General features: G+C 37.6%; 2 protein-coding genes across 3 annotated transcripts in view; both read left to right on the top strand.

Moving 5' to 3' along the window:
• Positions 1 to 14,750, top strand: part of gnas (GNAS complex locus) — a 30,601-nt gene extending 15,851 nt beyond the window's left edge. The window contains exons 6-13 of the mRNA XM_028015964.1: positions 3,664 to 3,761; positions 9,074 to 9,128; positions 9,455 to 9,528; positions 9,683 to 9,741; positions 9,839 to 9,959; positions 10,518 to 10,648; positions 11,446 to 11,513; positions 12,487 to 14,750. Coding sequence (XP_027871765.1) covers positions 3,664 to 3,761; positions 9,074 to 9,128; positions 9,455 to 9,528; positions 9,683 to 9,741; positions 9,839 to 9,959; positions 10,518 to 10,648; positions 11,446 to 11,513; positions 12,487 to 12,633 — 753 coding nt within the window. The 3' untranslated portion in view covers positions 12,634 to 14,750. The remainder of the gene's footprint in view (positions 1 to 3,663; positions 3,762 to 9,073; positions 9,129 to 9,454; positions 9,529 to 9,682; positions 9,742 to 9,838; positions 9,960 to 10,517; positions 10,649 to 11,445; positions 11,514 to 12,486) is intronic.
• A 3,258-nt stretch (positions 14,751 to 18,008) lies between these two features.
• On the top strand, positions 18,009 to 26,871 carry LOC114149263 (vesicle-associated membrane protein-associated protein B-like). Of its 2 annotated transcripts, none has more exons than XM_028025095.1 (6): positions 18,009 to 18,274; positions 19,767 to 19,919; positions 20,950 to 21,053; positions 21,260 to 21,340; positions 21,741 to 21,872; positions 22,691 to 26,871. In XM_028025095.1, exons 1-6 carry the CDS (start codon positions 18,217 to 18,219, stop codon positions 22,856 to 22,858), a joined length of 696 nt encoding a protein of 231 aa, XP_027880896.1. In that variant the 5' UTR covers positions 18,009 to 18,216; the 3' UTR covers positions 22,859 to 26,871. The 2 variants fall into 2 exon arrangements, with proteins under 2 accessions (XP_027880896.1, XP_027880807.1); XM_028025006.1 differs by having other exon boundaries at positions 18,010 to 18,274; positions 21,693 to 21,872.
• The last annotated feature ends 64 nt before the right edge of the window (positions 26,872 to 26,935 follow it).

Raw genomic sequence — 26,935 nt, 5'->3', positions numbered from 1 at the left:
CCCTGCAGGAGTGGACTGAAGCAGGGCTTCATAACATTAGGAAACCATCTGCATGTTTTGTTTCTGCTGAATACAGCATTAACAGTATTGTGATTAAGTCACATTCTCTTGACAGTTTTGTTTTTCCCCATCATCATAGTGTCCAAACGTTTCTTCAGGATCTTTAGCATCTCAGCCACTAAAATCTACATCAGATGTGCATCAAAGACACTGAAAGTAACTGCAAACAGCCAAATGTATTATTGAAATGCAACTCACTCCAAATATTTTGGTGAATTGCAACTGTTGAAATTCAAAATGATTATGCTGCCACACACTGAAGCTGACGCTTATCTGTTCACATTTGTTACAGTCGTCAAATTAAGAAAACATGAAACTGTGAAATGTTTTATTCTAACAATCTTTAGTTGATTTTTATAGCAATTGAATAAGATTTCATTCTTTATGTTTATGTAATTCTTTTTCGTTTTGTTTTGTTGGGGTTTTTTTAGCCATTAGGACACGGACTTACCACTGTGGTTTGGATAATTGTCTTGCTGCAAAACCCAACTGCATTTGAGCTTGGGATCACAAACTGATGGTCGGACTTTCACCACCACCGTGTTTGACTGCTCTTGCTCTTCTGAATTGATTTTAGGTTTAATCAAGATGCTACAGGAAGGATGCCTTCTGAAAATTTCCCCTTTTCCCCGCCCTCAGCTCACAAAATATTTTTCCAAAAGTCTTAGGTTGACTTTTGACCATCTCATACTTATTGGTAAATATGAGATGGTTCTTTTTGGTCTGTTTGGTCGGCGGTGGTTTAACCTTAAGCTAGCCATTTTAGCTGAGACTAAATATTATTGTTGAATCATAAATGCTGACCATAAACCAGACGAGTGAGGCCTGCAGAGCTTCAGATGTTAGTTTAGTTTCTTATTGGATGAGTTTGTTGATGTGCTTTTAGAGTAGTTTTGGTAGGTGAGCCACTCCTGGGAAGGTTCACCAATGTTCCATGTTTTCTCCATTTGTGGATAATCGTCTTTACCGTTTACTGGGATCTCGTAGTTTTAGAAGTAGGTTTATAACATCTTCCAATCTAATAGGTGTCAACCCCACAGGTAGTTAAAAATCTGTCCATGTTTGTTGCTTGTCGAGATTGTTAAACCTACTTCATGTTGCCAGCGAGGACCTTTGGGATTTCTTGATTCTTAAGCTCCTTCAAACTGCTGAAGGTTAAACATTTCCTCGTTCGTGTTCCTCCTTTGAGTTTTTGTGCTGCGGTTTACAAAATTGTTATTCCAGTAAATCATATTCAAGTCAAAACTATGTTCGCCAGACATTATGATTTATGATGTATAATACCTGAAACACTGACCTCTTTTAAATCTCGACTAAAAACCCACCTGTTTAGGATTGTATTTGAAATGTAATCAATTACACATTTAATGATGGAACTTGACTTAATACTGTGTTTTGATTGTTGATTCTATGACTTTGTGTTTCTGTGTTTGATATGATGCAAAGCACTTTGAAATGCCTTGCTGCTGAAATGTGCTATACAAATAAAATTTGATTTATTGATTGATTGATACAATCAAGACTTTTTTGTACAGAAACTAATCATTACAGGGCAGTTTAGATGTGGTTGCTAATGGGGCTATGAGAGCAACATGTTTACTGATGCATTCATTTTATTTGTAAATCTGAGATGATTTAACCTTGAACCAGATTGCTGAACAACAGATAGAGCTTTAAATAACTTGACAGACATGAAGTCCCTTTGTTTTCTGTTGTCCTTTGATTGCTTTTTTAACTGATTACTGGCAGAGTGATACATGGAATCATCTGCTTGTCACATTATACAAAATATTTATGATGAGAAGCACCATAATAATGTAAACCACTATTTTTATTTATTAACTTTTTTTTTTTTTACCTAGGGTTTCACAAAATTAGTAAGATTTGGGATTTGCTATATTTTTGTTGAATATTTCAATGTCCTGCCTCCAGCAGATTCAGTACTAACAGGCTAAATATACTGTTTTATATTCTGTACCATAGCCCAATCAGAAATGTATTAGTACTGTTGCACCATTTGAGATGTTACATTATGATATATTGTCAATAGATTTGTGTCACTGTGGCATGAAATAGAAATAGGAAATATTTTTTGACTTTTTCTTATTTAATCTATCATGCAAGGAACAAAAACAGTATATAGATTGCTATTTCTTTGATTTATTCTGTTGTAGAACCCTAAAAGTGAATTATTGCACAAAAGACATAATAGTTGTTTTTTTTTACATGTTAGTATTATATATATATTAGTAGCCATCAGCATTGTGGAGCACTGAAATCCTTCACGAAGTCCTGGCAAATTTCAATTCAAAATCAGTTTAAGTCAACCAAGAAGTCTGTTTCCGAGAGCTTAGTAGCACATTGTTACAAATTCTAAAAAGCAATGTTTAAAAATGCTTTTTGCTTCTTCACAAAGAAAATAAATGCTTAAGGAGAAGACAGGGAGTGCTAGTAGTTTGCTAGAAAATGATGTCCGGCCTTGTTGTAATATTTTTCCAATTTTACGTACAAGACAAAGTTCTGTGCTGCATTCATTCGGGTTAGACTTCACTGGAAGAAAAGCTGATTTGTTGATCTGGCTCAAAGGAGGGACTTTAACTTAATTTATGACTTTGATAAACAAGACCTCAATTATCCTTGCTCAAACATGTCTGTTAGTGTAAAAAGACAAGTGAGTAAACAGGACTTCTGATATCAGATTGGAAATGGTAAAAGACTAAATAAAAACAAATTTTGTGACTTTTCAGGCAGTTTCTGAAACTCAAAATAAAATGTTAGTTATGTCCATTCTATGGGTTAAATTATCTCTAAAAGGGTAATTAATTTCATTAACTCAAACACGAACTGAAACATATTGTAAATCTTAATATTTCAAATCTTTTATTTCTCTTCATGATTTTCTGCTCACAGCTGATGGAAATAAAACACTTAATATAGCATTATCAAATCAGACCAATAAAAAACTTAATGAAAGGTATGTTCAATACCTGCTCAAAGGTTTCTTTTTTTTTTTTTTTCAAAAGGTACGCCAGTGTCGTCAGAACGCCCATTATGTTTTTAATTGACGTGTATAAGCGATGCCAGTTTGTCAGTAACTCTAAGAGATGTGAGGTGTTCCTTTTATTAGGCCCGAGCAGCAAAGCGCTGCGAAGGCCTATTGTTTTCATACTGTTTATTATTTACTTTGTTCCCCCTTCACCACTATTTACCTTCACAAGCACGTACAGGGGCGTCGCCCAGGCACAACGTACATTGCATGTGGTGTCAACAAAGTCGCTGCGCACCCACTGATCTCAGTCACACGTCATGGACAACAGACAACCTTGTCGCCTTTTCTGTCTCCTTTCATATCTGTCAAATTGTACCATAACACAACGACCTAAAACAGGAAGCGTTTCTGTCCGACGCGAGCCATCGATTAATCACGCAGATCAAGCCTGTTTGTTCACCTGCGTTAAACCAACAGAAAAATATCCGTTATCGACTGCTTGCTTTTTTTCCTTCTTATTATTTTTCAGTGCATGGAGTAGTTCAAGTAAATCTGTTCATCAGAAACGGTGAAACCTTTTCTGACTCTCATCACATTTCGCTCTTCCCCCTCAGGAGTTTTACTATCACGCAAAGACGTTGTGGCAGGATGACGGCGTCCGGGCGTGCTTTGAGAGATCCAACGAGTATCAGCTAATCGACTGCGCACAATAGTGAGTAACTTTGAGCGACACAACTTTTCAGCCGTCCACTTTGCAAATATTTTTAATAGATTGCTGCAGTTATTTAAAATGCAATGAAATGGCCCTTAAGTGCAGGGATTTAAAAGGAACAAACCAGTATTGATACATTCAGAGTCATATTCTGCTGCTCGTCATTAAGAAAAATCTATGTGGTTCTTTGAACTGATTCAGGATGAAGTCCCCGGAGATTAATTAAAAAAATAAATAAATAAATAAATATATTTTTCTACAATATATTTATTCATTTGGTTGATTTACAGTTACTCTTAAATTTCAGTCATATCATTGAAATCCAACTTGACTAAATATTAGTTAAAAAATAAAAATGTAGAAAATTTCTAAAAGGTTGTCACAGTCTTAAAAAAAAACTGCTGCTCATGTTCACTTAGATAAAAAAAAAAAATCAATTTAGAGCAAACTATAAAGAACACCAGGTTTAGGACATTATAATTATAATTCATCCTTCACATTTGAGTTCATTTTTAACTTTCTAGCACTTCCTTCTTTCTACATTTTTAAATAAACACAGACAATAATTCAAATATTACAAATTTCAATGTTTTTCTGGCTGATTTAAATGTGTAGACATCCTTTTATCATCTCTTCCAAAATACAGAGGTGAAAATTCATACTTTATGTATGCTTACCGTCGTTGGAAGTGGATTTTATTTCTGTGTCACAGAATTATACAGATGCTCTGATAAAACATTAATGGTCAGGATTGTGTTTTTATGGAAAATATTTTTTTTGTTGTTTTTTTTCTCACTAATTCCTGTAACCAGTGGTGTCTTATTCCAGTTATCAAGCTCAGACATCTGGAATCTTTAAATGCTAGGATTCATCAGACATGCAGTAACTGTAGTGAAAAGGTCAGTACTGAGAGTTTTGTGAAATTTGAAGATGTGGTGAGGAGGAGGATGAGCGACCGGTCCCCTGGGGACTGGAAGTGGACCCTGCTGCTCCAAACGTTTTTGTTCTTTTCATTGCTGTAGATATTGTACTAAAACCGAGTTCTTTGGTTTACATTTATCTTCTAACCTTAGTCATTCCGCTCAGGACATGTAAAAGAAGAAGAAAAAAGTGATCTATATGTGTTAAAATTCATTAATTAATTACTCAAAATGAACTTGTTTAAGCCCTGTTTTAAATTTTGTATTGCTAAAGCGAAAACAAAAATGTTAATCTGGCAAGCAGCTATGAAATTGACACAGCAGTATTTAAAAAAGCAAAAAAACAAGTGACTGGTTGAATATTTTTCTTACATATTTAGTTATTAAGGTATTTTGTATTTTATTCATATCAGATTCATCAACTCTGGGACTTACTGTTTGAGCTTTTTGGATGATATTCATATTTTTCAAACACAGAAGCTCTTAATACTGTCATCTGATCTTCAAATATCAACAACTGCCTGTAAACTATTCGCCACAGTTCCTGTCCAATTTTAACCCAAACCAGCTAAGTTTTGACTTTAGAGACGAATCTCGCCGCAGAGACCAGACTTTATGTGCTGACTCACTTCTCAGATCCATTACCGTAAAGAGAATAAAATAATCTGTTTAATGTGAGTGAGTCAAGTTATGACACATCATGGGAACAATTACTGTGGCTAAGACAGAGGTATATTTATGGTGGACTGAATATCTATGTGATGTAGTGCTACTCCTTCATTTTTAGATAATAACATAATTTCTGTATTTTAAAAAAAAAAAAATTCCGGCTTGGAGTTCGGACTCTAGAAGCTTGATGCATCTTTGCTTTGTCCCCTTTGTTTATTTCAATGCCCTCTTCAATTGTCAAAGAATAATTAGGCATAAAAATACATAAAGCGTACTGTGTATTTTATAACCCAGCTGTGAAAGATTCTGTAATTTCTTGGCTCTCTTGATGTGCTTTTGACCCCAGTCGGATGTTTTGTTGAGACAGCTGTGACCCTGTTTTGCACTATTAGCGGTCCGCAGTGTTTCTCCGAAGTCCTCTTGATAAAGCTGAATTAAATCTACAGGAAACATTCAGGCTGAATGTGGAATTTATTCAGTTTTTACATGAAGGTGCTAAAAGATCCGACCCTCCAGTGGCATCTAGTAGAAGCCACGGTTATTACAGTTAACTCGAACTAACAAAATAACAAAAAGTGAAATTGAGAAATCATTTTTATTAACGGAAATAAATAGAAATGGTCATTAATTAGCTATAGCTAACTGAAACTGTATTGTACATTTATAAAACTAGCAAAAATACTGAAATTATAGATAAAATACACTTTGTTTACATGTTTATGAATCAACTTATTAGCCTTTCGAACTGATGTGAAATATACAGTATATATATATTTTTTTTCCCACACAAGTGTCGGCACATTACCATACTCCATACGATTCCTAGCAGAACGTGCGCTAGTCCGCAAAATGGTGACATCAAAAGTTGGGAGAAAACACCAGTCAGCTGGTTGTCCAACAATAATTTAAAATAAATTTGAAAATCTTGTTGAGTATTCATTATGCAGTCAATTTATACATAATCACAGTACAATACATTGGCGTTTTTGAATTCTGCACCCAAATATTAACAAAAATATGAAAAAACTGAAGCTACTACTAAAACTAATAAAAACTAAGCTAAAACCAAACAGTAACTAACTAATCAAAACTAGCAAGCTCACTCTTAAAAACTACTGAAAACTAATTTATTCAGATAAAAAGTCACAAAGAAATTAAACTAAACTATATTGAAAAACCCCAGAAATCGACACAGCTTCACTCTGACGACACACACAGTGTTGTGTGTGTTTTTCCATGCTGACCACAAACCTTAACATATTTCATTGAGACTTAATGTCATTACAACACAAAGCAGTGCATCATTGTGAAGTGGAAGGAACATAACACATGGTTTCCAAAAATAAAGAAATATACAAATCTGAAAAGTGCTACAGGCATTCGGCCTCCTTTACGCTGATACTCTTAATAAAATCCTGGCCCACCACTCTCCTTCAGAAGTCACCTGGTAAGTGGTGTTTAGTTTAATCCCAGTGTAAATCCAGCTGTTTTGTGATGGTCTGAGGTTTATTAGAGAACAAACGGCATCATGAAGACCGAGGAATACCGCAGACTGGTCAGGGAGGAAGTTGTGGAGAGGTTTAAAGCTAAATTAGATTATAAAACATAATTTGAAGTCTTCCACAAATTACTGGGGTCAATCCTTTGGCAGGAAAATGACTCAAAGCACTCACATGACTACTTTGGATCAAAGCTTGTTTGTGGTATAGTCCAAGTCCAAACCTAATTCCATTTGAAAGTCTGTGGCAAGACTTTGTAAATGTTTGCAGATACTTTTCAGGCCATTTGACTGAGCTTGAGTTATTTCACAAAGTTAGTATAGAAAGAGCCCAAAAGATCCAGTTGGCTGAATACAGAAGAACACAATATTTAGATTTTTTTTTAAGGCAAAATGAGGCACCGACCCCCATTAAAATGTATTTTGACGTTCCCATAGACATCGAAATTCTGCAGTAATTTTGTCTGAAAATCCCATTTAAACACATCGAAGTGACAAAAGACGAGGGCGATGTTTCAGGTCGGCACCTCTGTTCATTACATTTCACACTCTGTTTTAAAATATGAGAGTCCGGCATTGAGTTGGTCCTGAAATATCGCTGACCTCATTCAGAAATCACAAATATTTACTTCATATCAGAAGCCACACTGGTGAATTTCCATTTTTGCCGATGTTTTGTCTCTCACACCGTGGAGCATCGCAAAGCGAGGGGGAAACTTGAGCTCCGATGTAAAAATGTATCGGCTGCTGACATTTCCTCTCAGCTGTTTTTCCAAAGCCTCTTCCAGAAATGGGAGAGTGGCGGTGAAACTGCAGCAGTTTTTAGTGTTTGGGAGCAAGCACGGCTGAGACCGAGTCATCTACAGATAAGAGGATGTTTAGAGAAGGAGGAGGCGGGGAGGATACCTTACTGCTCCGCTAAAGACTACCAGCTTTCCACCTTTTCTGCCTTGCAGCATGAAGTCATTCATCTTCAGTCTAACATGTATTGGATTTATATGCTGTCCTCTGTTTAAAAAAAAAAACAAAAAGACTTGAAGAGCAAGAAAATATTCCTTCTCTCTTATCTCCCCTCACATGTTTGAGATAGTCCAGTCCGGCGTTTTGTTCCCTCCCCCTTCTTGCTCACACGTCCAGCACAAAAACACAAACTGATCCTGATCCCTGCTCTTATTTTCTTTTTGCTCCTCCTCCATCTTCCGTCTCTTCATTTGTCTGTCTGTCTTTTCTCTGGAGCAGCTCCAGCTGCACAAGATTGGGAGCTGATAGACTATTAATAGCTCCTGTAGTTGCGTCTCCATGGTTATGGCGCTGCAAGCCTGGGTGGCAGGAAGCTATTTTTGAAATGTGCTCCGTAATGTCAATCAGACGCCACTATGCTTCCATCCTGCCTTTTTTTTTTTCTTGCTGATCCAGATTTGGAAAATAAAAGAATCTCACTTTTTTTTCTTTATTTTTTGTTGCTTTTAAAATTAACATGACGTTGTTGGGGTTTTTTTTGTTGATTATGTATTTTTTTCCTAATTCCACCAAATTTCTGTGAAATAAGAACTACTGCCAGTTGTGTTTGCAGTGCTGTGCAAAACCACTCAAACCCCTTGAACTTCTCCACATCGTCAAATTACAACCACAAGCTGCTTTGCTTTTTATACAGACGATAAGTGATGGACCAATGCAAAGCTGAGCTGCAATGCTTACCTTCACAAAAGATATCAAATAGATCCCGTAGAAATATGGAATAGTCTAATTTCTGATTTGTCATTGTTAAGTTAGACCTCACATTACAAATTTGAGGTCTAACTCAAACCTTAAAGGTTAGTTTGCTAATTTTTGCATAAGAAAAAACACATCAAAATAAAAGAAAATGTTCATCTTATATTTCCAATTTGGTAGAATTACAGCATTAAAAAAGTACTTTCACTTAGTGAAGTGGTAGAAATAAGCTAACACATGAATTAAATTGGTTTACAGTGTATTATTTAGAATCAAAATATAAGGTGTATTTAAGTCAATTAAAGAATCTGAGTTGGGACCTCCAAATTTATCTACAACTAAATAAGGCAGATGTCAAATTTCCAACTCTAAGCCTTTGAGGGAACACTGTTGGGATACAGCCCTTATTTTCAGTTCAACTGGAACAGTTTCTAACCTCATCATTACATATGTATTTTTGTGCCATAAATAAATATCATTTTCCTTACCCTGCTGTCCGTGTTTCCTTCCAGCTTTCTAGACAAGATCGAGATTGTGAAACAGAATGACTACACTCCAACAGATCAGGTGGGTTATTAACGCTTTTCTAAATGCTGTTCCATATTTCAACAACAAAAATGTAGTGTTGCTGCCAAGCAACTGAAATCTGTGTCAGTGAGCTTATACATATAGCTCCATTTAAAAATATATATTTTCAAGTTGAGGGTCACCAATTTATTTGCAGAAATGTATAATCACACCAGTCCAGTTATATAGGCAGTTGCACTCAATTAAATTGTCATATTCGACAACATTGTATCATCCGTAGAGGGAGAACATGAAGCCATTGGCAGCAATAGCTCCTCTTGCAGCAAAGCCTTTTTAATATTTTGTGTTTTGTTTTTCTGCCCCAGGATTTGCTTCGATGCAGAGTTTTGACTTCTGGGATCTTCGAAACAAGATTTCAAGTAGACAAAGTCAATTTCCAGTAAGTAAAAGTAACAAGAAGATCTAGATTTATCTTTCTAGACACTTTCTTGCTGCATCATGGTGAACATCAGGATAAAAACACCACTTTCTCCAGATGATGGCAGTGTTGCGCATGTTTTGAAGTCTCCATGCGTCTTGTTTGATCTCCACAGTATGTTCGATGTTGGAGGTCAGAGAGACGAGCGCAGGAAATGGATTCAGTGCTTTAATGGTAAGATATGTTAATTTCTCCTTCTTCTTGCCTTACTTTTTTATTTTATAGTGCTTGTGTAAATCAACTTTTTTTCTTTTTTTTTTTTGGTCCACAGATGTGACGGCCATCATCTTTGTAGTGGCCAGTAGCAGTTACAACATGGTGATCAGAGAGGACAATCAGACCAATCGACTACAAGAGGCCCTCAACCTCTTCAAGAACATCTGGAACAACAGGTGACGGCAACAGAAAGTTCACTTTATCTTTTGCAAAAGAGGAACCACAACTTTAGTGAAATATTTTAGCTAGGAGAGCCAAGTTATGTCCATGTTTTAATTTGGAGGATTCAAAATTTTTGAACTCTTTTTTTTAATTCCTTTTTACATTTCTTTCTCCAACATATCTGAGCATTTATTTAGTTGAATTGTATATGAAAAATGCCACAGTACAGGTGGGAAAAGATTGGCAAAGATTCATCTTTCTTACACTAAAGAGTCACTCAATGTATGATTTGAAATATTTGACTACGCAGCAGCGTTTTGGCCTTTTAGTATTTTTCTTAAGATCAATATTCAGGGATCAGTCAGCTGATTATGAACTGGATTTGAACCTTGTGATTAATACTGCAGACTTATTTGGAATAAAATTGAAGGTATGCAGAAAATGTTGGCACACAGTCCCAATAAAATGACCTGGGAAAAGCTATACATTTTCATCTGGAATAGCTCTGAGTTTTAAAGCGGAGGTTGTGTAGGACTCCGGTCTTAACGCTCGGGTCTGTTTTGCTGTTGCAGGTGGCTGCGGACCATTTCTGTCATTTTGTTCCTAAATAAACAGGACCTGCTCGCGGAGAAAGTACTCGCAGGGAAATCTAAAATCGAGGAATACTTCCCTGAATTTGCTCGCTACACTACACCTGATGACGGTAAGGGGTCAGAAACAGACACAGACTTTGACTGCCTGCACAATGACACCTGAACAAATAAATATAAAGACCTATACAAATATAAAATATAAAACACTTTTGTCTGTCAATATATTTTACCCAAAACTCCTTAGCTGGCATTTTTTTTATATTAACCCAGTTCAAATTGATTAAAGGAATGCTTTGTTATTCCAGTTATGCAATAAAATGTTTATATTCTTATTTTACAAAAAAGGATGTGAATGATTGTATTTCTGATATTGTAAGGCTTAGGTGGTTTAATAGAGAATCTACAGAATGTGCCTATTTATTTATCCAATAATTGTCAGAATAACCAATAGATTAATCAATCGATTAGAGAAATAATCTTTACTTGCAGCCTGAAAAAAAAATGCAAAAAAGCAAAGAGATATCATAACCTGAATATTTGGTAGTTTAAATTGAAATATTATGAATTTTCAATGTTGTGTAGTTAAAGTTGGTATAAATGCCAAAACCTTTGGTAAAATAGTTACGGCAGGATTAGGAATTTGACTCTGGAAAGTGTTTTGCATGACAGAAACGGTCGAGAGCTCAGGAGTGTCCCAGTCACTGACCAACTATGCAAATGTAGTTTTCAAGTTACCTTGTAATTTAAACTTCTGCTATAGCGAAACACTTGGAGATGCGTTCGTTGCACATAATGAACACATTATGTACAATGTGTCAAAAGATGTCCTTCCACACTGTCGTGCACACTCCTAATCCCCGCAAGGTGGAAACCTCAGATAATCTGTGATTTCTCTTTTGTCTGACAGCGACACCAGAACCTGGAGAAGATCCTCGTGTTACAAGAGCAAAGTACTTCATAAGAGATGAGTTCCTAGTAAGTCCTTGTGCTGAACTTGTGTTGCGCTTGAACTGATATTTTGAGTTCCTATGTGCCAACGATAAAAGTGATGAGAACTACTATTTTGCTCGCTACACTACATTATTGCTTCTTTTTTTAGCAAACTGTATGGTAGAGCAATCATATCTCCACAAACATAAATTCTGCTCTTGAAAACCATTCCCCTTTGTAAAATGCTTCTTTAGGAGACTTCTCGCATAATAAAAAGAGGAATTTGTATCACTAAACAGCAAACCGTAGTTGCATTTAATCGTATGGTATTTATTTCTGCTCTCATTGAACAAACAGCGGAGGAAATAGTAAAAGTGACATTAACTACAGCACAGGCAGTTTTTTGGAATTTATTATGACGGTGATAAATCAAAATCCTTATACAGGAGACGAGCATGGTGTAGACTGCGTAATAATAAAATCAGATCAGATGTGTAAATATGTATAACGTGGGACATATTTTCCTGAGTCTACTGGGGATATGATTTAATAAGAGTTGTCTTCTTCCTACTTCTTTGAACTGCATATGAAAGTTTTGAATTGTTGTGTTTGATTATTATTATGACATATTTTTTCTTTCTTCCTAATTATTTTATTTTTCTCTGACATTTTACTTGTTTGAAATAAGTAACGATTTGATTTATGATGAGACATTTATTACGGTAAACAATAAACGACACAAAACGATAAACGCCCACCGTTAAGCTGAACAATATTTCTATTTTTTTTATGAATATCCAGACATATGAAGTCGCTTGCTGATGCGTATAGCGAAGGACAGCACTCTTAATTTATTCCACTCCAGAGTTTTCTGATTTCTGTAATCGGCTCATCCTTTTCTTTTTCTTTTTTTTGGTTACATCTGCTTTATTTTGAATTTCGAAAATATGAAACGAGCCCCGCGCGCGTACAAGTAGAGGTCAGTGATTTTGTATTGTTTTTCTCGCACCACCTGCAGAGGATCAGCACAGCGAGCGCGGACGGGAGGCACTACTGCTACCCCCACTTCACCTGCGCCGTCGACACGGAAAACATCCGCAGGGTCTTCAACGACTGTCGAGACATCATCCAGCGGATGCACCTGCGGCAGTACGAGCTGTTGTGATGGGAACGCCAAAAAACACCGTCTCCATTTAAAAACAGGAAAGAAAGAAAGAAAAAAAAAAAGACACTGAACACTGGGTCTCTGAACTCCCCTCTTCCACCGATGTGTGTTAGTGCCTGCTGCAAAAAAATGAGGCCAAAGTACACACACGCACACACACACACCCACCCGTGCAGTAAACACACCATAAACCCAGAGCTTACCCCTGATGCAACGTCCCCATGGGATGTGGGATTTGATGAAGGGGTTTCAAGGGATGAAAAGAGAAGTAAAATAAAGACTCAAACCTCCAGCTTCAGCCATATTCTGAGCTCCTCACCGTTTTTTTGTTGTTTGTTTTGTTTTTTTTTGTTGTTTTTTTTTTAAAGTCAAGTATTGTCCCCCGTCACCCTCCTGAGAGCGGCCTAGTCTGGACAGCTTAGAGATTTTGTTACATCTGCGTCGACAAAAACCAAGAGAGCTAAAAAAGAAAAAGAAAAAAAATGTCTGGGAAGAGAACTGTTGAAATACTGCAAATAGAGAATAAATGTGTCACCAATAGATCAGCAGAACACTGTATCTAATGAGATAAATAAAAAAAAAAGAAAACTAAATGGAATTTAAAAAAACAAACAAACAAAAAAAAACTTTAAGAAAACACACACACAAGCACTGTGCTCAGGACTTAACTTGAACCGTGTAACACCAAACCTTCCCGTCGCTCACAGACATCTTGGGATCCGGCTCATCGGTCCTGCTTTCTGGACAGCAAGCCCTCAGGAAGGCGGATCCTCCGTTCTGTCCTCAGGCCGCTGGGCTCTGTCGAGGTGCCAACTCCTTCATCCCGAGTGAGCTTTTGAGTTTTAAACGATCGACTAGAACAGACGCTCGGGAAGGAGACGGGCGGCTGGGGAAGGAGCTGTTGATGAGACGACGCCGGGCTCAGGGCTCGCTGACTCTTTCGGAGCCGTTTCGCCACTCGACTCTGCCTCGTCGGCAGCGGAGCCAAACTAAGGAGAACATGTTGAATTTAAGAGAGAGAGAGAGAAAAAAGAGAAACAACAAAATATTGCCAACTTTTGTGGAATCAAAGAGGATGAGGCTGCATCCTCCAAACAGTACAGTGCCGTATAAATTAACAAGAACTCTCATCCTGTTTTACTGTCTCCACAGCTGTTTTTGTCTGTGTAGACTTAGTGCCATTGTGCCCTGTGTGCTCATTCTTTATCTGTTTTGCCTACTCTCTTTTCTTTTTTTTTTGTTTGTTTCTCACCCCCTCTTTTGCTCCTCACCTCTTCCCATTTGCACCTTTCTCAAAGTGTTTTTTGTTTTAAGTGAAAACTGAAATGTTACAACAACCCAGAACTTTGGAAAAAGAAGACAGCAAACTCCCCCTGCCCTCCCTTTCACCCTGTTTTTTTTGTTTTTTTGTATTCATGTGGTTCAACGCCCCGCCCGCCCGCCCGGCGCCTCCCTGCCATTCCTCTCCCATCATTCCTCCCGCTCACCTCCTGCTTCTTTGTACGTGCGTCTTTACTTTACTGCTGAACTATTATTCTTGTACAGACTGTAAAATGTATTATTTTGTACAACTTTATTGAAGAAAAAAGAAAAAAACAAGAATTAACTTTTAGAAGATCCCTGTGCCTTGATCACGACTATACGTGTGTAATGAGCTAAAGTGGGTGTCATACTGCGCTGTATAGCTTGGCCAATCCTCCTCCTGACTCCTCACCATCCTCGCTTTTCTCTCCCCCTCGTCTTTCTTTAAAACCGCCCCTTTCCGTATCTTCCCCATCTTGCTCTCTCTGTCCTCGCTTTTCCTCCTCAGAGACGACAAAAAAACCATGTGTAGCTTTTGTAGTTTTTTTTTGTTTTGTTTAGTTCTTTTCTTCTTCTTCTGACCCCGCCGCCCCCCTTCCCCTCTTTCTCTCCTTCCCACCCCCCCCCCCCCCCCCCAGTTCCCCCGTTATGATTTAAATGTCTATTTTTGGATCCATATACCCCAAAAAGATAAATATATGAAATGTATATGGGTTTAAAAAAAATAAAAGTATTTTATTAGAATCAAATGAACCTTGACAAATTGTACACTTGATAGTGTGCGTATTGCTATAACTTAAATCCTTTCAACTGAAGTTGTGTTCGGGTTTCTTTTGTTTGTCTTCTATTGCAGAGAATGAATTTTTTTTTCTTTTCTTTTCTTTTTTCCAAAGAATGCACTGGAGGTGACTGATACCCGATTCACAATACTTAAATGATAAAAAAAAAAAAGAGAAAAAAAAATATGACAAAAATAAATCGGTTTAGTTTGTTTTTGCAAAGCAGATGCAGCCTGTACGTTATTGGTTAATCTGTGTCCTCGTCTTTGTTGAATGTACACGTTAAACCTGATTTCACTTTAAGGACAAAGAGCTCTAATAAATAAAATTCTAAGAAATATTGTCCTGCAGCTGTAGACGGCTACAGGCCGGTCATTTAACCCAAGAAGCACACGCCACCATTTTCTGCTCTCACCACCTGGATTTGTCGTTTTTGCCGTTGTCGCTTCATTTTGCTCAGTGGGGAGGGGTGCTGTAAATCCGTCCCCGGGGAAGTGAAGTTTCCCGTTCGTTTAGCCGACGTTTCCTCTTCAGATACAGAGTCTGTTTATTTCAGCCAGCATCGATGCAAAGTGCAACTCTGACGGGAGAGCCTCTAGTTGTGGAGCACAGCGCTATCCCCAATAATGGCTCTCGAAGGTTTCACTGGTGGAGTCCGCAAAGAAAAATTCAAGTATTTCAGCAGATTTTCTTGAACCACAGCAGCATAAACCTGTGTAACATATTTCACAACTTTCATATTTTTGAATTTGTTTTATGGGAGAGTGGTGGATAATATTTAGGTGCATCTCAAGAAATTTAAAAAAATCAAAGTACATTTATTCTGATAATTCAATTCAGAAAGTGGAACTATTATAGATTAATTACACAGAGATATATTTCTATGTTTTATTTCACTTTCTTTTGATTTGTAGTTTCTGAGAATACTTTTGTTTTATGAAAGAATAGACAACTTTCACAAATCGGGTAAGCAGCAAAAATGTATTGCTCAAGAATCAGAGTGTTGTATCTAAGTTTAATCGTGGAAAGGTAAGTGGAAGGAAAAAGTGTGGAAGAATAAACGTCAGCTGCTGGAGTCTGTAAGACTACTGAATCAGAGACAAAGTCGGAAGCTTCCACTTGGACTGAAAACAATGGCAGGATTGTTATTCAGTGATTCAAAGTTCTTTTTTACAGCTGAAAATAAACTTTGTATTTCATCAAGGCCCCAGAATCTGGATGGAGAAGAAGAGAGACCAAGTTGTTTGATATGCATTGTGAAGTTTCCACAGGTTGATGATTTTATCAAGGTAAAGGTTGGCACAGCGGTCTGCCAGGTAGTTTTATAGTGTTTATGCTTCCCTCTCTTTTTTTTTTTTTTGTTAAAAACTGCCTTTAAGGTTTTCATTGGTTATAAGTATAAAATGGGATATGTACTGTATACTCTATATAACTATCATTCTGAGTGTAGATAGTCTGACTTCAACTTGTTGAATTTACTGAACTGAGATCTAATCTGAGAGAAATCTCTTTTTTTGAGACACTAAAACAATGAAAAAAGTCAGTTCCTTAAATTTGATCATTTCCAATTAGCTCCAATTTCTCCCAACACATTTGAGTCAAATAGGCAGAGTTCCCTCCAGTTATATACAGTCGAGTCAAATAAGATTCATGTTGCGAATTATTCGAATTAGTGTTTCAGATTAGTGCTTACATCTTTTCCTTTTTTTTATGCTCAACATCCCTAGTGCATTTAATACTTTTCAAGTTTTGAAAATATAGCTACACAAAGGGAATCCCAGATTCCTTTGGGATCTGGGAGTCTGGGTATGTGATTTAGAAGTTTGCAATTTACATTTTTATGGCTGGTTTTGTGACCCTTAACGTGATGAGGATTTTACACAGAGAAATCTGCACAATGTCTCAGTGAAGCAGGTGATGTGATGTTTAAACTTGGAAATCTGAGGATTTTAACTCAAGTGACCTTCTTGGCTCCCCTCACTGTCCTCTGCAAGGCCCTCATGTCTGCCATATTGCAGCTGATAAACTGCGCTGAGATGCAGTTCATCAACACACTGGACTCAACAACTCTCCCCTGGAGCCCTCAGTGAAATGTAAGTTTTTGTGGAGTTAATCTCAGACATTTGCACCGTGATTTCTACGTTTCTATCACGTCAAGTGTCAGCATTGGCACCTGAGACCAAAATTATTCACACTTCATGGCAGAATTAGGTTTACAAAGATCTTTAACCACAAGAAAAACGACTATGCAGCTCCTAGTAGCAGCCCAATAATACTGACTCACAAGATGTTGTGAAAATAAACAGACCTTCTGAAAACAAGCAACATAATGCAGCAAAAGAAAGTTATGGGGTTGAACTTTGGACTGTTCTTAAGCCAGCCGGTGTGTTCAACCCCGTTACAGTCTGGTCAACTTTTACACTGGGTTCATCCCCGTAACGTGAAACGTTATGTTTTTTTTAATATATATATAGTAACAGCAAATATTAGACTAATAATTGTTGGACTGTATGCAAAGTTTAAAGAATGAGTCAAAAATATAAAAAAGCCTGATTTAATATTTATTTTAAAGTGTATTTTTGTGATTTATGAAAGGCGCTTTTACATCAAGTTGCCGTATTCTACTTATCAGTCTAATTATTATGATTTACAATTACTTATTTTAATCAAGGGACAGGTGATCTCAAAGGAATTGGAAGAATTAGTTTAATTATGTTATTGAGTTATACTGATAGAGGAATGAAATTGTCCCGTTACGGGGTTGAATTTAAAGCAACCTAAGTGACAAAGAAATTCGTATTAATGTTTGGGATTTTATGCATAAGTTGGGGAGACATATTTTCTTGGAGGTTCCAAGATTACTTCAATAGAATAGTTCAAAAACACAATTTTTTGTGGTACTATACGTTTTAGTAACCTGAGACCCCAAAATGTACCGAATTCAGAGAATCACCCAATTGCTCAACCTTGATGGATATTTAAAGACATATCAAGATTTTGTCACAAAATACGGCAATATAATTCCAATAAACCGAATTTAATACTGTAATTATGCAATCCCTGCTGGGGTAGTTATTTTTACTTAGAAGTGCAGAAAATGAGGTCAAACAATATATCAAAACTATTGGAAATTCCACCAGTACTAAAACTTGCACAGTGGCGGCTGTCAATATATTACACTGTATTTTATTGTATTGTTCTGTAATATTTGTTTCAATAAAGATTTTAATTTAAAAAAACAGCTGACTTCCTGTTAGCGTAACGTCGTGCTACGTCACCACGCTAGGCTCCTCTTTCCTCTAGTCGCCGCCGCCGCTAGCATAGTTAGCTCCCCAGCAGCTGTCGGTGGCACTCAGTCAGCAAGCCTATCAGTCTGAGTGATTGTGCTTCCTTTAGAGGACCGCTGTGTTATCTCCAGGAGCCCGTTGTTTTTCTTTCCTAAAGGTTTTCTGCGGTATTATATTGTTGTCCTCGCCGTCACAATAGACAGAAGTCCTGGGACATGGCCAGACAAGAACAAGTCCTGGTGCTAGAGCCGCAACAGGAACTCAAATTCAGAGGTAACGCTAAGGCGGAGGGCAGGGCCGAAGTTAGGCAGCTAGCTCTAGACGTTAGCCAGTATCTGTGTCAGCTTTTATTGTTTTGTTTTCTCATTGTGTCTTCACAAGATGGCTGAAATTTGTTCTTAGTTGGTGACGGATGAAACGGTTAACCTGTTGGCGTTTATTTGCTCTAACTAGCCGGGTAAATTGCTAGCTGTCATTGCAGCGTCAGGACAGGCCGTCCACACCATTACTACAATAATCTTATACGCTTCTTTTACTTTACCATTCATTTTCCGATGCTGTGAAACACTCACAAGTTGGCTAATGTGTAGCACAGTTGTTTAAACAGGCTTTGCTGTGAACACATGCGCACCAAGAAGCGGGTATTCTAGCATTTTCTACAAAGAGTTTGTCATTGCCTAGCCACATTACCATGCTTATTGCTCAATGACCTAAGCTTGAAAGCCCAGACTGAAAGCTTTATCGTTCACTCTTAATTTCTAAATAACCCGATTTCCTTCCCTGATTTGCTGCATTTAATCGGGCTTGTTGTAAAATCAGACGTTGCGTGTGTTTTACTAATGATCATTGTTTTCCCAGATGGTTGTCGTTGTCTCCTGTTGCTCTGGAAATTGTTGGACTAGCTTCATTGGATCAGTATAATGGGGGGGGGGTGCGCTCTCTGATTGATTGTTGCAGATCCTTGAATGCTAAGATGAGACTAGAGAGGACGCACACACATACATACACACGCACACACACACACACACACAGTTAGTGATGCTTTGTGTTAACAGTGTGCAGAAAGCACAGTCAGTGTTGTTAGCACCAGATGACCTGAAGTTTTAAACAAGAGTTATGAAGCAGAAGCAGACTCTAAAGGCCAAGAGAAAGCAGAAGGTGTTTGATTCGCTCCGTGTTTGTTTTCTGCTGCATTCAATTTGCAACTAGGGGTGGGGCATTAAACATAAATATTAAAGATGCTGCTGTTTTGGCTTTATCATTAAAGTGTGATTTTGTTTTTTTCCTACACATACTGATGTCTTTTTTTTGGTCAATAATAATAATACAACTTGAATAAAAAAATAACGTGCTGGAGTTTTTTTTTTTGATATTGGTTGTAGCTTAAAATAAACTGAGAACAAAGTTGTTTTACTAGATCTTTCTCATCTGTGTGTAAACTGCGTTTCCATGTCTTATTTATTGCGTCACATTACATTCTATTGAATGCATTTTATAGACTGAAAATGCTGGAGTTCTCTGTGTTGATATATGGATGGAGAAAAATCTTAATTTCTCATATCTTACTTGCTGATTTCCTTTTCTAGCAAATTGATTGGTTTCTTTGAGAAAGAATAACTACAAGTTAATGGACATTCAAATACTATCTTCTTCATTGTTTACATTAAGTTTTTCCAAGTGAAAATCCAACTTTTACATTTCAATGACATTTAACACACATACCCTCAAGTCACCAAGGTTTGTTTTTTTTCTATCCCCCCTGCAGGCCCATTTACAGATGTTGTCACCGCCACGCTGAAGCTCACTAACCCCACAGACAGAAATGTTTGTTTCAAAGTTAAGACAACTGCACCTCGCAGATACTGTGTGCGTCCAAACAGCGGCGTCATTGACTCTGGAACCTCCATAAATGTTTCTGGTTTGTAAACGTATTTGGTTGAATTTTTCATTTACGTGGAAAAATTGTGCCAACGCCTCATACTAGTAACAAGCTTTAATGTTCTGAATGGAGCTTTAACCTGATTTGTAACACGACATTTGCCATCTAAAGAAGCATTTGATTCTACTGAGAGAACAAAATGTTGTATTTATTGATCATTTCATCTTGCAACAGTACTAAAATATCTATATTAGTTCTACTTAATGTGCAAAGGTAAAAGAAAAGGCACTAGCACAATACAACTTTTACGTTGAAGTCTTGAAATGATAAATCCTTTTTTGTCAGGAATCTTTTTTTACATAAAATGGCAGAGCTCGTCAGGAAGTATAAAAGTCTTGATCCATTTTTATTTTAATATTTTTTATGATCTTCTGAAATATGGTTTCACATTCAGCAGCAGCTTTGAATGTGTTTCAAAGCTGCTGCTGTGTTTACTGTGATTGCTTTTTCTCTCAGCTTCATCTCATCACTTTAGAAGTTATAGTGTTTGTGTGTTTTAAGCAGCTTAACTAAAACCTATGAATTATTCAGACATAAAGCCTCCTAAACCTAATGTCTAAACCAGGGTTATAGTATCTATGTGTAATATATAAGAAAGAAACCATTTTAAATGTATTTTGTAGACACCTTCTTGCTAGCCTCCTCTTATAAGGATGCAGTTTCCTCCAGAGTCTTTAGCTCTATAAAAGGCTAGACCACTTTAACGCAAACCAAGTATTTTAGATCAACAAGATGATTACAAATGGCTAAAAAATAGAAAGTACAAGTTAGTTCTTTTTTTAAAATTGTTTTTAGAGCTTTCATTTGTGTTTGTTTTTTTCTTTTAAGCCCATGTTTCCAGTGTCCTCAAGTTGTCCTCTTCCTGTTAGATTTAGGGTTTGTTATTTTAAAAGTCTGGCTACACTGTGGTGTAGATTTCAAAATCTTTCCTCACAAGGCATCTATATATTTCCAAGCTGTAGAATATGAGCAGTTTTGATTGTATTTCATCATCTCCTCTGCTCCACAGTCATGCTGCAGCCATTTGAGTACGACCCCAATGAGAAGAGTAAGCATAAATTCATGGTGCAGTCCATTCTGGCTCCCAGAGACATGACCGACATGGAAGGAGTTGTGAGTATTAAGCTGGAAGTTGATTCACGAACCTAAAGATGGATTTAAGCGTGTCTCTGTCTCTTTCAGTCTGTACATTCACCTGAAATAAAAATGTGCAGAAATGTAGTTCTGTTGATGTTATTTAGAGTTGAGGACAACAGTTTAGCTGCTATTAAAGAGGTCTGACTGAATGACAAGTGAATCCTGTTTGTTTGTGTTTGCAGTGGAAGGAGGCCAAACCTGAGGAGCTGATGGACTCAAAGTTAAGATGTGCGTTTGAGATGCCTATAGGAAATGACAAAACTGTAAGTAAGAGTTTGTTTTTTTTTCCACATTCAGATATTTTTGCTCGCCATTGCATACATTTCTTTCAAACACAGATAAGTGTCATTCACACTATACTGAGAGAAACTGATGTTTCTCTAATGAGTTCAACAATAAATGTCACATGTTAGTGAAATAGATTTTTGTCATGTTTTCAGTATTGTTCCAGTGTCCTGAGTCATTCATTACATGATGTTTGTATTCATACGTCTTGTGCCTGGATCTCACTCCCCGCCGCGTCGGCATGTTTTCTTTTTTTCCTTATTCCACTTTCCCTTCTTCCTCCCTCACCGCCATTCCACCCGGCCGCCCCCACCCGTTCTCTCTCCGCAGCATGAGAGTGAAAGCATCAAACCTGTGTCTTCCTCTACCTCTGTTAAGAATGAGCACTCTGCGCTGCCCAAGTCATCCAGCGCCTCCCTGGATGACGGGGAGGTGAAGAAGATCATGGAGGAGTGCAGGCAGCTGCAGGTGGAGGTGCAGAGGCTACGAGAAGAAAACAAACAGATCCGGGTGAGATGCGCTGAAACGGTGGCTTCAACAGTTTCAGGCCGATTCCATCCTCTCTCCCTTTAGGGAAAATATATTTCTCAGCCTCAGCAAGGTTAAAGTAAATATTTGGTCAAGTTTAATTTAGAGGAAAATGCATATTTATACAATAAATATCAATGAGAGTATAGGTGGAATGCTGGTATTTCCAGCTTTTAATCCCTATTCGATTGTCTAAATGTTAAGTCCTTCATTATTGGTCTTCTCCCTTCAAGTCCTCCTTTCCTTCCTTGTTTCATTATTACATTTTTTTCATTCTTTTCTTCCTATTGTATTTTCTTCTGCCCCCCCTTTCTTTGGTATTTTGTATTTTCTTTCTTTCTCTCTCTCTTCATTTCCATCTTGCCTTACTTTTTTTCAAATGTTCTTTGTCCTCTTTTCCTTCCTTATTTCCTTTTGTCCATTCTACTTTCCCTCCTTTCTTCCCCTTGTGCTTTATTCTGTTTTTACTTATGCCCTTCCTTCCTTTCTTTCATGGATCTTTCATGTTTTTCCTTTTTTCCACTCTACCCAGTTTCCTTTGTTCTTGGGTCTTTATTTTTCTTATCTCCCTAATATCCTCCTTTTTTTCCTCCTTTCAATTTTCCTTACTTTCTACCAAATTGTCTGTCTTCTCTCCTTTTTTCTGTGCCTCCTTGCTTGTGTCTTTCCTACTTTTGTTCCTTTCTTCCTATTGTATGTTCTTCAGTCCTCATTCCTTTCTTGTGGTGTTTGTTTTTTCCCCTCCAGTCTCTGGGTTTTGCAGCCTACAAGTAAGCTTGTGTGTTTCTTCTTTGCTTCAGGAGGACGACGGTGTGCGGAAGAGAAAGATTTCACCAATTGCTGCTTCTCACTCCAACACCGTGGCTAGCACGGCCATGACTAAGGATGAAGGCTTGAGCACCCGCGTCCTCGCATTGTGCTTGCTCTTCTTTGTGATTGGAGCCATCATTGGCAAGCTGGTCCTTTAGAGACACAGACTGAGCACAGTGACGGACGGACGGACGCAGGAACGAAGGGACGGACAGCGTGTCTTAAAGGGCACGTACCAATGACGGCAACGGGGATGTCTTCTGGGTTTATGTTGATCTGTTTTCTTGTTTTCTTAACATTTTAAGCTACTAGCCAGGGGTTTATCTTCCTTCAACAACAACTGTGCAATGATGATAAAAATACAGCTGAGGAAAAACAAAAAAAAAAAAGTATAACTTTCCACTGCTGGACTTCACAATTTATGGGGTTTTTTTGTTGTTTTTTTTTTAACGATGCGACTGACCTAACACCAGGCAATAAGGGTTGACGTTAGAGCCGCTGGCTTTAGTGAACGCTGTGGTGATCGGGCAACATTTAGCAGGTTTTAGGTGTAAATTCAGACTCATAGTAACGTTCTCCCTGAGGAATACAAACAAGATAAGAAAACTAAATTGAAGGTTAGACTGGGGCAGACGGAGTTCCCATGGTTCCCATGATGAACGCTCCTGTTGATGGCGATCCATCGATCGTCTTTAGAGGTTGGTGGCGGTTAATGCGGCTTAATTGGTACGGATCTATTTATATTGTTCACATTTTTCCAATCGATTGACTTCAGTGCATGTCAGCCATTTGTAAAAAGAATCAATGCCTCGACTAGTATCATGACATGCTGTGGCAGAGCATGCAGTATCTGAAAACACATGCCAACCCAACATAGTTTACAGACAAGTAAACTCGCTGTAATTTAATTTACATTTTTTCCCCCCTTTCTTCCCTCTGCTGTTTATTGAAATTATGGTGTTAGGCTGCACTTAAACAATTATAATGGGATTAACTAGTAGAACCAGGCTGATTATAATGTCTTCCTGGTGATTCATCTCTACGGTACTCACCGTGATGTTTGCATCCGATTCAGTAGCTAACTTTCTCCCAGCTTTTGAAGAATCTAAATGAATTTGGCGGCTCCAGTTCTGGAGGTAAAATCCTTACTGGTTAAGCTCAGCCTGGGTTTGTTTTCCACACCTCCTTGCAACAGCTCTTTACTGCGACTTCAGCAGGAGAGGTGGACAATGAAGCAATTCTGTAAATCGGTGCTTGCACTTGAATTCTGTCTTTTAAGTTCTAATTTCCTAACAAAATGCATTGTCCTTACCACATATTTGTTTGTGTTGTGTTTTTAAGGTATTTGGCTCAAAAGTATTTTTAATCCTCGATCGCTCCAGTCATCCCTTTGTGTGTGTGTGTGGACATGTGTGTGTTTGTCTCCAAACATCTTGGAAGTTTTGCAGTAGAATGCAAGTAACTACATCTGGGCCTCATTTCAGAAAGCAAGATAAGTGAAAATCTTGATGAAGTTCTGGAGTAACTATGAGCATATTCTGGGTTTTTGATTTCAGAAAGCCAGATAGGCGTTGTCCCGAGTCATCTTGCCACCGCAGCTTACTTCTTGAAGCAACCCCGCTCGGTATTGGCATTAATTATTCGTATTAGTGCCAGCAGGATTCAGTCCGAAATGTTACTATAGCATCTAAACTGTTATATAGCAGAAGTCACCTCAGATAGATTTCTAATTTAAGAGGTGTGTGTCTTCACCTGTCAGGTGACACAGCAGTTCAGTCCCTGGCAGAGCCGCTTGATGAAACATAAGCTTTTTTTCTCTTTTGTGCTATTGGCATCAATAAAGGTTTAAGATGAATTTTATGTTTTATAAAGAAGCTTTTTAGACAAGAGCTCTCCCACTACCGGACTGTAGATCATTGTGACTTGAACACTTATTAGTTGCTCGCTATCTGAAAACCATGTGCAGCCCAGGTGGGTGGAGTTCTCACAACACAAAGAACAGAATTCCAGATATCAGTGCAAGCAAAAATGTAGACTGTAGAAACACTTTAAGCATATTCTATTCATGTAGTTTTAGCTGTTCAAAGTACAGTAGATATTGATATTTTAAGAAAAATAAAATTATCTTCTTGATGTGAGTTAAATAACATCAAGAATATTTTCTGCTGAACCTCGCACATTGACTCTGCCCACTAACTTCTGCAATTTTGCAACAGCATTGCCATTTTTAAAAAGAAAAGTTTTTAAATTCTTTCTATACCGTCGGTAAAACTTCTAATTCTGTTGGTGAGAAATACAGACTTTCAGGATTGTTTTTCTCTCTCGTTGCCATGGTGAATCACGTTATTTGCCTTCCATTGATGAGGTCTTCGTCGTTTGGCCGCGCTCGACGCTTAACTCAGGGGTAACTTGACTCAGAATTGAGTTGCCTAGTTGATATCTCCTGCTCCGAAACCGAAAACCCAGAGTATCACCGATCTGGGTAGGTTTATTCAGAGTACCTACCTTCTGCTCAGGGCTCTTTAGCCCTGCTTTCTGAAACGGGGCACTCGAGGGTAAATTTGTTAAAAACTAGACGAAAATCACAAAGGGATGTACTCCAACCAGGTAACTTCTGCCTGTTGTGATGTCACCAGCAGAGGAAGAATGTTGTCATACATGATCTCCAAATGATTAGAAAGAACGACGTTATTAGTGACAAACTATAAAGTTTGTATCTAAGGGAGTTAAGTGTAGAAGGTCAACAAAGGAAGGCAGGCCCGGTTAAACCACAAGGCTCAGCGGTTTTTGTCCCAGGCTTTATTGTTTTCTTTTTGATTTATTATTTTTTTGTTCCCTGCATTTGATCTTTTCTCTCCGTCCATCTCTGCTTCCTAAAGGATCTTCCCCATCTTGCAGCGGTGTGTGGAAGTGGCTTCATGCTGGCTGAATGTTTAAAGTCTTTCATTGATTCTGAAAGTTTCTCACTTTCGTGTCTTTACCTTCATTATCACGTCTCTTCCACTCGTTGTTAATGATCTGGCAGGACAGAAGAACAAAATTAATCATTGAAAGACTTTTTGTTCTTTTTTCTCAATGCAAACTTTGTATCTTGTATTCTAAAGAGTGAAGTGAAAAAAATGATATATATAAATATATAAGTATATGTATACTGTATGTATGAGCCAGTAGAAGCTGTGTGTGTGGATGTTTTAATGTGATGGGGCTGCAAAGAGTTTCCTGTTTGTAACAGAAAATGGGGAATGTTCACTGAAAAAAAAACAAAAAAAGATTACAATTATTAATCATGTTACTCTCTGTCCAGACCAAGAAATCTGTTCAATCGAATTAAATCTTTGGGCCACTAATAAAGTTATTACTTAATAAAGGATTGTGATGAATAACTTAAGATGCACGGTGATCTATTTAAAAAAAAAAAGAAAAAAAAAAGCAAAGCTATAAATTACTTTGTCTAGAATCAGTTCTGAAACGGTTTCAATCCACAGCAGGTTCTGCAGACTCTGCTGATTCACTTCTAGGAAATCCAGAGTTAAGAAAATCAGTTTCGTCCACCTTTGCTTTGTTTTTTGTGTTGTTATAGAAGTTATTTTATGATCTTCAAATATACTGCAGCCTGCATGAAATAGCTGAATCACGATTGCTGTTTTATAGTTATTTATTAAGTTTGGAAATTCAAGCACGGCCTGTGTTTTCAAAAGGGACCAGTTTAGTCTTGGCGTTTTATCGGTTGAACTGTTTTGTTTTCTTCATCTCCTTGTTTCTGTTTCCCATCCGGCTCCGGTTGGTGGTAACCGCTGCTTCATGTCGACCATCATGCACCCACCTTTATAAATCAGTTCTGTTTCAGGAAGAATAAAGAGAAATGTGTCTTTTTTTTTTTTTTTTTTTTTTTTTTTTTTTTTTTTTTAAAGATGGAGGTGCTGTGATATTTGGGGCGTGGCCGTCTGTGGGGACTGACCTGTTAATACGCACTACATTAAAGGAAATGATAATAAAAGGTATTTGCGCTTAAGACCACTCCTGCATTGGTGCAGTCACAGCAGTGTGATCACACAGTCATCTGATACTCTTTTGTATGTATATATAAATAATCAAACATGTAGTAAAGCAAGAAAAGAACTGAAGAGCAACCATGGATCATGTAGCATCATAATAAATTACAGTACATAAACTCCCCTCATCCCCAGCTGGTTCTTATTTGTGTGAGTGTGTTTACCCTAATGGACTGTGGATTC

Source organism: Xiphophorus couchianus, chromosome 1 (genome assembly GCF_001444195.1).
Source record: "Xiphophorus couchianus chromosome 1, X_couchianus-1.0, whole genome shotgun sequence".
NCBI lineage: Eukaryota > Metazoa > Chordata > Actinopteri > Cyprinodontiformes > Poeciliidae > Xiphophorus > Xiphophorus couchianus.
This window is presented reverse-complemented; position numbering and strand designations above follow the sequence as displayed.